This window comes from Amborella trichopoda, chromosome 11 (assembly GCF_054954075.1).
Source record: "Amborella trichopoda isolate Santa Cruz 75 chromosome 11, AtrichopodaSantaCruz75HAP2 v2.0, whole genome shotgun sequence".
In the NCBI taxonomy this organism is placed as follows: Eukaryota; Viridiplantae; Streptophyta; class Magnoliopsida; order Amborellales; family Amborellaceae; genus Amborella; species Amborella trichopoda.
In genome coordinates this window covers 42058707-42071582 of record NC_142346.1, presented here as the reverse complement: position 1 = coordinate 42071582, position 12876 = coordinate 42058707, and the positions used below count along the sequence as shown (strand labels likewise).

General features: G+C 34.3%; 1 protein-coding gene across 13 annotated transcripts; it reads right to left on the bottom strand.

Annotated features, from left to right (window-relative positions):
- Window positions 1-764: 764 nt before the first annotated feature.
- On the bottom strand, window positions 765-11521 carry LOC18431867 (Ubiquitin carboxyl-terminal hydrolase family protein). Of its 13 annotated transcripts, none has more exons than XR_016044846.1 (5): window positions 11194-11485; window positions 8320-8424; window positions 3260-3348; window positions 2818-3178; window positions 765-1385 (listed from the first exon to the last, which is right to left on the bottom strand). XR_016044846.1 is itself a non-coding variant. In XM_088852390.1 (5 exons), the coding sequence occupies exon 1, from the start codon at window positions 10599-10601 to the stop codon at window positions 9432-9434; it is 1170 nt and encodes a 389-aa protein (XP_088708516.1). In that variant the 5' UTR covers window positions 10602-11521; the 3' UTR covers window positions 765-1385; window positions 2818-3178; window positions 3260-3348; window positions 8320-8424; window positions 8967-9431. The 13 variants fall into 13 exon arrangements, 9 of the variants coding, with proteins under 9 accessions (XP_088708516.1, XP_088708518.1, XP_088708517.1 ...); XR_016044845.1 differs by having other exon boundaries at window positions 8335-8424; window positions 11194-11462; XM_088852390.1 differs by having other exon boundaries at window positions 8967-11521.
- Window positions 11522-12876: the final 1355 nt, after the last annotated feature.

Sequence of the window (12876 nt, the reverse complement as noted above, 5' to 3'; positions counted from 1 at the left end):
TCATTCATCTTTCCAAAAAAATAAACATAGGTCGAAAGTAAAAAACTAAAAAAATCCACCTTTCCAAAAAAAAAAAAGGTACACAAGTAAAAAACGCTTTTTTTATCCTTTTTTTCACATAATTCAATAAAACATATAATAAAAAATTTTGTGAAAATATCACGTGTTTTTATGGATTTTTTAAAAAACGCCAAATTTTTAAAAAATCACATTTTTAACAGCGACTTGTTAACTATGACGGGGCCTGCATTAGCCCTAGCCCGACCTGCAAGCCACAAGGCTTTACTTTTTTAAGGTTGGGCCGGCCTGAGCTGACCTTTTGAGTCAACGGGAGGGGATTATTGGTCAATTAGAACATGCGAAAGGTTTGGGAGGATAAGTAAGTGAAAACGGAGGCAACTAGTGATGCGCAATGGTTAAAATTCCCAACTGCGATATTTTTAAAGATCGGCAAAAATACACAATATTTTCACCTAAATATTCTTTATTGAACTATATGAAAAAAATAAACAAAAAAAATTGCTCTTTTCACCTTATGTGTTTTTTCGAAAGATGAATGTTTTTTTTCTTTTTTATGTAACTTCTATTTTTATTATTTCTACCTATATACTTTTTTTTCTTTTTTTTCTGAACATATGAATGTTTTTTTCCTTTCTTTCTTATGTAACTTCTATTTTCATAATTTCTTCTGTGTACTATTTTTTTTTTTTGAAAAGATGAATGTCATTTTCTTAAATTCTATTTTGATACTTTTTACAAAAACATTTCTAAACAAAAATATTCCTTTAAAAAAATATATATTATCCCCACCTCCCCAAGTACCGAGGTTACGTTGGGGTGAGAATTTTTTGGATCAGGTCTGGATCTACCTAGATCCGATCCGAAGAATACTAGATCCAGATCCAATTGGGTCCTATATATTTAGATCCGGATCTGGATCCAAACATAGGATCCAAATCCAGATTTGGATCCGGATTAAAATTTACAACCCTGGAAATAGCATACACAAATTCCGGCCAAAAGATCGCCCAAAAACCTTGAATCCACAAGAATCTGGCAAACGCGTGCCCGGCAATATGGTCGGAAATATTCAGTAGTAAATCTGGCACTCAATCTCTGGAATCTCTTGACAAAAGGACTCTAAAGGGTCTTTCTTCTCCATTTTCAGGCGAAGATCAGCTTTGGCTTGGCTCACTTCTTCCATTCATCCCAAGCCACTTTGCACTCATCAGAGGTTAGATTACCTTCGCAAACTTCTTTCGCGTCAGTAATCTTCCTTCTCGATCATCTCTGAGAGCTTCTGCTCTCTCATCTGACTTCTTTTGACCTTTGCCACCGCTTGAACCTGCGAAAAATGCCTGATCTCGATTTTGTTGGGTTTAGTTCTAAACCCAACAAAAAGAAGAGAGGTTAAGAGAAGTGAGAGAACAAGCTATTGAAGAGGTTTTAGGAACCAAAATGTGAGAGCAAAAGGAATTTGAGGTCTTTCGATATCGAAAGATACTTTGAAACCTAAGATCGACAAATGAAACTTGTATATTGAGAGATCTTGACAAAACCCTAAGAAAAGACTGATTTGATCCCTTCGAAACCCTCGACAAAACGACTATTAATCTGGTGAGAAAAATCATGTAAAAATCAAGAAGAAATCGCTTTGATCTCTTTGAAAATTTTGAGAAGATCTTGGGATATAACAAGAAAAGTCCAGAGGAGAACCCAAGTGCACAAAAAAAGAAACCCCAAGAAAACCAAAATTAGCATCAAAATTAATATAAAAAATTAGTATCAAAATTAATATCAATATATACTCAGTCAGGAAACAACCTCTCAATATTTTTTGAGAAAACAACCTCTCGATATTCATGCATTTTTTGCAAAATAATAAAAATCCACAATGCACAAACCCAATTTTTTCAGGAAACCTAAAAAAAAATATTTATAACATTTTTTCACTTTTTTTTTGAAGCTTTTATAGGCTGGATTGGGCTAATCCGGCAGATCCACAAATCTGGCCCGGTTTTCCAGAAGACTGATGCACCGGGCCAATCCTAGTTTTCAAACATAGTTTTCCTCCCCAACACTACAAAATGGAGAAAAAGGGAATTTGAATCAAGGGTGCTGCAGCAAATTGGTCTATTGAAGTAAATGCCTCCAAATAAAACATAGTCAACTACAAATTACAGTTACAGATGCATAGAAATCATAATAGAGAAAAATGGAATAGAGAATGGTAGAGAATGCATCTACTTTTTTCTCTGACAAGTAAACATATGAATTGTTATTAACCTCAAGACAAGATGCAGTGAAGAACTTCATTTAAGATAATGAGTAGAAAAATTAGGCACATCTAAAAGCCTTCTCCACATTAGTTTTGATGAAATAGAAGTGTTGTATTACCTTCAGAGGAGTTCTTTGATTTTCAATAAATGTGAATAATGAAGAATTCGATTGAAGGTCTCTAAAGAAACCTCAACAATTCCCTTTAGTCAAGGTTTGCCTAATGTAAGAGGTCACTTTGATAGAAAGCAAATCGTGCAAAATATCGAAGTTCAGGATCTTGCTCTACTGGGTAGTGGTGAAAATAAATGGACAAGTATCTTATTAACCATTAGAAGCATAATTACAACTTTTGATAAATGTGAATCATCATTAACCATTAGAAGCATAATTACAACTTTTGATAAATGTGAATCATCAGAAACTTTGAAAGGAAAGAAGTTTCTCTTAAATAATTCAATAGAAAACTCATTCAAGGTCCTAAACAAATTCAAACAAATATTATCAAGAAATAAAAACATCGAACTGCACTGCACTTACTTCCCTGGATAGAGGCCTTTTCTTCTCAAGCAATGTACTCCTGTCATCCGCAATGTCTCTTATCTCATCCTTAGGATGTTGCCCTTCTTTTTTAAGGTAATTTTCGATTCCTGAAGTTTCTCCTCGAGTTTCTTGTCAACAGCATTCACCTTCTCTGCTAAAATCTCATCCTTGTTCTTTGATTCATCAAATTTCAATTGCCCAAATTTCAATTGTTCTTCTTCTTTATTGTCACCTTGAAGCATTTGCTTCTGTTTATCTAAACCAGCAAGTGTTAAGGGATCATCTGGAGGTCATCATTCAACCTGGATCGCACCGTAATTCGCAGGATTATTGGGATCAAAGGCTTCCTTCCACTCCACTAATCAAATAGCATGATTAATTTTCTGAAGAATGAATCAATCCTTGCCTATAGATTTTTCTAAGCAATTCATCAACTCACCAATAACCCTCTATTCGAGTGGTAGCTTCACATATTATTCCTCAAATTGTTTAAACCTCATTCATCCAATAAGGGCACCATCAAGATCTCTGCAAATAGAACCAACCACTACAAATTAGAGAAACATGAATAGCAACTAAAACACAACACAAGGCAAATAAAGACTAAGCCGCAAACCAGTCTTAGCATCAGGTGATACAATCTACACTCAAAAAGTACGGAATCTGTCTAATGCAACATGTGGTTTCAATACAAAGTAAGAAAGAAATAGTAATGAAAATGAATCCAATAAAATAACAACCAAGTAGGAATGATGAGAACTGAAAGAAATGCATATATTTCAATATAGTACATCACAATAGAATATGGTGTAGGAGCAACCAGAGAACCAGCATTTAGATTAGATAGTTGTAAAAGCATCAGCTGTTGTATGCTGTACAGGAATAATAGACAAAAAAAACTCTATTTTGATCAAAATCTTCTTATTATAATTGCCCCAAAAAAAATCTTCTTATTATAATTATCATTAAAGTCTCAAAACTTTACCTTGATACTGTAATATCTTAACGATAGAAAAATCTGAGTTCAAGTCAAATACAAGTAAATGAATAATAGCATGTTTTCTCAGGCTACATAGATGAACAAGAAGAAACTGGGTGCATGTTGCTAAAGAATGTGTACAATCATGTGGTAAGGATAACAAAAAAAGAAAAACACAGAATATGGTACTTTGCAGAAGGACACTTTCTTTCTCAAGAAAACATGATACACTTTGCACAATATAAAAATTTTAAACAAAAGAAAAATGGAGCATTGAGGAAAAAGCAAAATTAGAAAGTGATTATATGAGATCAAATAATCTAAATTGTCAAATAAATTATTTCACAAAAATGTCTCATATCTCAGGTAATCTAGAGAGAGAGAGATCAAACACATCAGCCACAATGAGCTTCTCAAAGCAATCCAAAAGAGACTAAAAAAATGGTAAATGTCCCCAGCTTCCAAACGATCCAGCAACCCCAAAATACTGTAAGAACTCCCCTCCCCCACCACCTCCAAAAGAAAAAGAACTAAAAAAAAAACCAAGCAATCGAACCTGCATAGACAGTTTTTATGAGCTCCTGGTTCCTCTTGAACATCTTCTCAAACTGATCTGGTCGCTTCTTCATTTCTCCTGGTGATAGCTTCTCGTCCTCATCACAATCAGAATCTGTGTGCTCCTCATATCTTTCTAAATTTGTTCTATTCATAGTTTCCTCATTCTCAAGCTTCTTTACCAACTTCCCAACATAAATATTATCCTCTTCCGCATGTTCAGCATCCACTGCTTCAATGCCCCTCCCTCTCTCTCTCAAATGCATATATATATATATATATATATATATATATATATATATATATATATATATGAAAAATACTGAGATTAGCCCACTAGCTCATATGAGCCCAACAATCTGGACCGATCTGAAGGTCACGACCTCATCTCGTGTTTGAATTTTATTTATTTTTCTACAAATCCAAACAACTTTAAATTTTAAGCGTCCATTCTTCTCATCAAGGCGCACCTAATTAAAATATTTAAAAAATAATTCATAAAAAATAAATTGACCAAAATACACCCAAAACTTTTTAGGGGTATTTTGGTCAATTTATTTCGTACAAATTATTTTTTTTATACTTTTATCAGATTCTCCTATTTTTTAAGAATACACACCTAAAATTTCAAGTTATTTGGATTTGTAGAAAAAAAAATTAAAATTCAAACATGTAATGAGGTCGTGACCGTCAGATCGACCCAGATTCAATCTAGGTTGTTGGGCTCATATGTTCATATGAGCTAGTGGGCTAATCCCAATTTTTTCCATATATATATATATATATATGGAAAATGTTGGGATTAGCCCACTAGCTCATATATATATATATATATATATATATATATATGGAAAATGTTGGGATTAGCCCACTAGCTCATATGAACATATGAGCCCAACGGCCCAGATTGAATCTGGGTCGATCTGATGATCACGGATGTCCGATAGTGTTTGAATTTTAATTTTTTTCTACAAATCCAAATCACTTGAAATTTTAAGTGTGTTCATCAAAAATAGTTGAATCTTCGAAAAATATCAAAAAAATATTTTACATGAAATAAATTGACCAAAATACCCCCAAAAAGTTTTGGGGATATTTTTGTCATTTTATTTTTCGCGAATAATTTTTTTATTTTTATAAAGTGCGCCTTGATGAGAAGAACACACAGCTAAAATTTCAAGTGATTTGGATTTGTAGAAAAAAAAATTAAAATTCAAACACGAAATGAGGTCGTGATCGTCAGATCGGCCCAGATTCAATCTGGGCCGTTAGGCTCATATGTTCATGATGAGCTAGTGGGCTAGTCCCAGCTTTTTCCTATATATATATATATATATATATATATATATATATATATATATATATATATATATATATATACACACACACACTTGAACTACCGTTTTTCTCTCCTCTCTCTCTCACTCACTCTCAAACCCAGCAAGAAGCTGCGGAACCACTCTCTCAGATGAAGAGAACCTGACACCACCAGCCCCAAGATTCAAACTTCAAAAATCCATTGTTTAGCATAAAAAATCAAGTTTTTGGGAGCACACAAGATGGAGGATTGGAAATAGTGGGTGTTGCGAGTTACTGAGTTAGATTTCGCCAGAGAGCTAACTTGGGGTTTCATTTTGACGACAAGAAGTACAAGTTGAGATTAGGTTTAACCAAAATCCAAGCCTGAAGCAACTAAAAAACGGCACAATTTATTGGCCGTGCCATTTTGCCAGGTGCAATGAAATGGAGTAAATCTCATGCAGTTGTTATATTGTGGTGCAACTGAAACCGCAATACAGCAGCCATATAAGCACGCCTCAACTTATTCATACTTCTACAAAGCTATTCATAAATTTCAAGTCACATTCATCAATCACAACAATAATGAAAAAAAGATCACAGCCCATTCATAATTCCCAACATGTTCTTCAAATTCATGTATTCTTCAAACTCATTAACAAAACAAAATTTCATCTCAAAGCTCATTAAGTCAATAGTCAGTTATTGATTAGTTTGACTAACATCACACTATTACCACTCGAAGCATCATCAGCCACTGGACCGTCAAATTGCCTCTTGACTTCATGGTTTCAAACTGCTTCCTATGTTATCAATGAATACTACCTGAAGTATCATCATCATCCACGAGACTGTCAAATTGCCTCTAGCCTCATGGTTTCAACACTGCTTTTAGCCACACAAGGCGACAACCTTTAGGAGTCTAGTAGCCTCTTCAACCCACACTTTAAATAACATATTATCATCGTCCAAGTCATAGTTGTTGGGATCAGGAGCAGGATTGAAAGGGTGGGTCCATGGGATCATGATAGGCTAGAAGCTTCCTATAGTAGCGATCGCTGTCCTTATACCGTGAATTTTAGGGATCTTGAATCCAACATGTTGGGGAACCCCCTCCAGTAAAAACATCCCTTTTCTCTTTGAAATATACATATAACATAATTTTGCAACATAGTTACATTAATTCCTTAATGGGTATGCATTTAATACTTGATTCCTTATAAAGATCAATCTAACATGAGTGTGATTTACATCGACAGGTTCCTTATAAAAGATCAATCCAACATGAGTGTGTGATTTATATCGACCGATCCCTAATGGATTTGGATCATGTTCCCCCTCATATGGGAGCAAGATCCACCCAAGTTCCAGCTCATGGAGAGTGGAATTGTCAGGATCTCCACCAAGTCGTGAGATCCTCGTAACTATGATCCAAGCTGTATTCCAAGTCCATGGTTTAGCATTGCCACTCACCTTTTTCCCCATTTGCCAATGGAAATGCAAGTTTTGAGGAATGAAAGACAAACTGCAACTACTGCCTATGATTTTAGTTGTGAGACACAACCTAGCAAACAATAAAAAAAGAAGAAATCATATTTTTATGGATCTACTATAGTATTATGAATAAACAGACAAGATCTTCAACTTCTTCAAGTGGTGACAATCATATAGAGGCTTGTTCCTTTAACATAAATCTGGTGGCGCCGCTAAAAAATAAGAATATGAAGCATTATTGCAACAAGAGAAGTTGTGCCCAATTCGGACCACCATGCAACTGCAATTAACAAGTACAACATTCTAAATTGATATTCACAACAGGATTAGAACACTACAATGTTTGAGAACTAAAACAAAAAAATAATACTAATAACATATGAAAATTAACAGTTTTTTACACTTGGGATAGAAAGAAATTATAATTTCCACTACCTAGTTAAAAATATTGGCAGTATCACCCAATAAATCTATAACCTAGAACTAACGCTCAATCCTTAAGAAATCAGCCAATAAAACCTTCTATGTACCTCCCTTGTCAATGTTCCCCTGGTGTTGCGCTTAAAAGTTCCGTTAATCCCACCCTCCTGTGTGAATGGTTTTTTGGTCTTTGTTTATTTCAGTCCCAACAATTTCATATAAAGCACTCTAATGCCCGGCAATCTAGTGCTGGTGCACATGACAATTGTAAAGCTTTCATGACACACACGCATGCATGCACGCATACACATATATCACACATAAAGGCAGAACAAACTACAGTGTCTCTCCACATGTCTATACACCCAAAAAAAAAAAATCTTGTTATAAACCTCATGAAGGCAGAGCAAGCTAATCTCCCTCCATATGTATGTCACATAGGACATAACCAGTGTGCTCATATAAATCTTGCATCTATTCAGGGATACCTATTATAATGGCTACTTCGGAAAATTATTTGCATTGCGTTATTGCAACTTTCAGGTCTAATAAACTTAACAAATTTAATTGCTTCCTAGTTTCCTATCCACGAATTTTTTATTAGTTGCATAATAATTTTTTTATTAGTTACACAGTTTATTAATGGAACAACATCATTTTTTAGGAGTCACAATTACATGATCCCCTCAGAATGTAAAAATAATAAAGAAGTCCAATGATTCCTTTCCATTTACAATATGAAAAAAACGAGCCTTTAGGTGCAGTACACAAGAAATTTATGGATATATGGGTTCTCCATCTTTGTCTGCATGGGTTCTCCATCTTTGTCTGCCACCCAACACCCCACATGGAGTAACCTGAATGCAATATATTACATGAAATAAATCAAAATCAAATTATCTCAACCAGCACTTATAACTATTCCTTTCATATTTATCTTAGAGTAATTTGTAAAGCGTCGAAAATATCTTATAGGCAACTCAAGTATTACAATTCACAAGCCAGTTCCCATTTAACACAAGGTACACGGAGTACAGCAGTCTCCACTTGAAAAGTGAAAAAATCTTTTAATTTTTATTTTACTTATTTTATTTAGTTCATATATATTGCACAGTAGAGTTCTAACACTGAATTCTGCATTTCTTTTTCAAAAAAGAAGCAAATTGAAGTTCTGCGATTTTCCTTTGTCATGTACAAGAAACTGTATCTTCAAGCTCCAGTCATTCTAATTAGCACTATTAGAGAAAATAAACAAATCAACCATTTTCAACCAATAACGGAAAATGCTATTAAAACAATAAAATCCTCCAAAAAGGGAAATCTGAAAGGAAGAGGGCAAAGAGATGAGTTCAGCAAAATGTAACAAAAGACACAGGAAACAAACATTTGAAAGACTCACACAGGCTGAATGACAAGAGGAAAATGGGAGGTAATATCACAGAGATGAGCCGAGTATTTTGCTGCCATTAGTTCCCCCTGCTAAAGATGCAGCTTTCAGATGCTGCCAAAACAAGCAAATAATCCATCTTCCACCATTTATTGATCCACCATTTATTTGGACATGAAGGATCTCTCTCCAATTCCTGTTAATTTAGACTATTCCTTTGCTCTTACTTCTATGTCTAATTGGGTAAAATCTCGGTTCCAAGAAAACAGTTCTAGAAATGACTCCCCCTCTCCAAGACGACCCACCAGCCAAAAATATTCAAGGTATCTGGATGCTATAGTACACAAGAAATCATCAGGGTATCTAAATTCTCTTGTGACATGTACTAATTTATCAGCATTGATGACTTTCTCTTTTGACATCATTAGAAGCTTGAAAGGTATTAGCCGCTAAAAGTGGTTCATTTTCGCAACCATGTTATGCAACATTACTATTCCTTGCAGCTGCCTCCGCCATCTCCCGTTGAACAGCTTCCCTTTTCAACCTTTCTCTCTCCTTTCTCTCTCTGTGCCCCTCTTCCAACAATTCAACAAACTTATCCTTTATAGCATGTAATGGATCCTTATCTATCAGCTTATCCTCGTTATAGGCTTCTCTCAGCACAGCTGTCTTGATCCCCCCTTTTAGAGAGACATAAAAGATTCCTGAATGCCTCATGAATAGGTTAGGAAATGCATTTGAGAACCTATACTCCTCGCTAAACTTGCCCAATATGGGAACAGCAATTCTTTTCAGAATTGAAAGAGAGAGAAGTTCATGGAAAACCCCAACTGTTCTTTTCTCCATCTCTCGGGAGGCTTGGTCCAAATGGGTCGCATCAGAATAAGGGGAAATGTAAGGAAGCTCCATCCAATCCCTAATCCACTCCCTCATTTCCTTCTTTAGGTAAAAACCACGGGGGAGCTTCACATTAAACGAAGGTCGCATCCTAATCCCTGTTAATTCAGACTCCTCCTTTGCTCTTAATTCTACAACAGATTGGGCAAAATCAGGGTTCCAAGAAACCAACTCTATAAATGATTTTTCCTCTCCAAAACAACCCACTAACCGAAAATACTCAGGGTATCTGGACCCCAAATTACACAAGAAATCATCAGGGAACCCGAATTCTCTCTTGACATGTACTAACTTATCAGCACTGATAACTTTATCTTTTGACATCATGAGAAGCTTGCACAATTTCGCCACCAACAGAGGTTCATTGGCTTCTTCGATCCTTTTCTTTTCATCAAGGAAAGCTTGGAGCCTATCAGAGAATCGAAGGAAGGGGACTGGTTGGGTTTTGGGTTTTATTTTATCCAAGTAGGTTTCAAAGAGACCAGGGTGGCGATCGAGAAAGGTAGTTACTTTGATGGGGAGACGAAGGCGCTCTCTACGTTTCTCTAAGTATCTAAGGGGGATAACATGGTTGGGTTCATAGAGCACTTCTTTGACGACTTTTGAGCAAAGGTACCAGAGTTTGTCATGCTCAATTACATTGTCGAGGCGAGGGTCTTTGCGCCAGACAACTTTAAGGTTGGATATGGAGGCTGACTGGATAAGGAAAGCCCTATGATTCAACTTGATAAGAGAAGCCCTAGAATTCATCTTAGGAGAAAAAACAAAGTAAAAATCTTCGAAATCAACTAATTAGAAAATGATTGTGGAAAAATCGGGGGATTCAACATGAAAGAAAAACAGTAGATTTCATCCTACAAAAAAAGGGAAAAATCTCATTGATTAATCATAAAAAAGATAAGGACATAAAAGAGACTTTTTTTTAGTCCAGAAGTTCAAATTAAGATTCAAAAACCAAAATTTATCCGATACATAAGGAATCAAAATATCTCATCATAAAAAAAAAGCGCAATCTTCAAGCTTTTCAATTGAAACCATTCAATCATAGCAAACAGAAGAACCCCCTAGATTTTTTTTATAAGCAAATTTAGAATTTATTGATCATAGCAAATCATAAAACGATCAAATTTTTTGAAAACAAAGCATGAACTTCAACTCTCCGACCAAATAAATACAAAGAGTTCAACTTATCAACCTCAAATAAGAAGGCATAACACACATCACATAAGGTAGAAAAACCCTAGAACCCAATCCATTAGAAGAGAAATCAATGACTCAACTAATCACATATGAAATGAGCAGATACTGAGAAATGCAAAGAGAGAACAGCTACAAGATCGACCTGGATAGTTGTAGCTTGTGAAAATAGAAAGCGTTAAATGGGAATCCGAAACCTAAGTGATGTTCCCAAACAACGGATAGAGAGTCTCAAAACGCTAGCCGCACTGAGTGAAGCGGAAACCATTCACGGCTTTTGCAGTTTTTAAACCCTAAAGCCTGATACAACCGTTTACCCAGGGAAATAAAGCCTGGCACGCCCGCGGTATCAAACTCTACGCCCTCTCAGGCTCCTCGTACGGTTGTTTCCTCAGAAAAATATGGATTTTAGGGTTTTAAATGCTTAGATTAATCCTAATAAAATTAGACGATCTTGTGTGCATATAAGTGCTCGCAAAATCGAACCGGAACGGTTGACCCGTCATGAGCCTAGGTTTGAATCGGAACCGGGCAGTTAACCAGATTAACCGATCAAGTAGATTTTTTTTTAAAAAAAGGAGTCAAAAGCTTCTTAAATATTTTAAAAAATAAAAAAATAAAATATATAAATCCGTTTTTTTTTTTTGCTTTTCATCTTCTAAACCAGTCATATATTAGTCATTTGGATCAAGTTGCATCATAAGGTGCAGACAATTCATGGCTTTAATAGAGCAATAGAAAATTCTTGCAAATTTACAAGACTTTTACAGTAATTCTATAGATTATCACTGACAGTAATTCTATAGATTATCACTTAATAACAGTAAGTAGTGTTGCAATAAATATATCAATATGTATAAAGTCCAGTCTAATGAAATGTTATATAACGAGGTCGTTTCGGTTCCACCGTCCAAACTAGATGTGGCTCAAAATTTTTGATGAATGTACTCATGTCAACCTGCAAAAGGATACGATTTAAAAGGTAAAATGTAGCTGGAGTACCTTTACCACGTCCTATGATTTCCTATCAAAAGCCCAAGAAATTCATTGTAAACTTAACCAAGAAAGGTGAATGTTTTGATATTATTCAGTGAACACAAACTCATTCCACATTTCCACACTGAGGAAGAAAGTAGAACAAAAAAACATACTTTTATAAAAAATATATATAACATTACAAGCAATCCAACAAGCTCACAAAAAATATATAACATTAAAAGGAAAGAAATATTTTTTTTTGCATATTCATCACAAAAAAAAGACATATTTTTGGAAACAAAAATAAAACATTAAAACAATCCAAGAAACTCATCAAACATATATAACATTAAAAAGAAAGAAATATTTTTCTCATATTCATCACAAAAAACATATTTGTGTGTGTGTATATATATATATATATATATATATATATATATATATATATATAAACAATTCAACAAGCTCACCAAAATATATATAACATTTAAAAGAAAGAAATTCTTTTTTCTCATATTCATAAAAAGAACATCTCTTTGTAAAAAAAAAAAATAACATTAAAAACAATCCAACCAAAACTATTTAACATTAAAAAGAAATTTATATATATATATATATTAAAAACAATCCAACAAGCTCATCAAAAATATATAACATTAAAAAGAAAGAAATTTTTTTCTTATATTCATCACAAAAATATAAAAACAATCTAACGAGCTCATCAAAAATATAACATTAAAAAGAAAGAAATTTTTTTCTTATATTCATCACAAAAAGACATATTTTTGTAAAAAGAAATATGTAACATTAAAAACAATCCAACAAGCTAACCAAAAATATATATAATTAA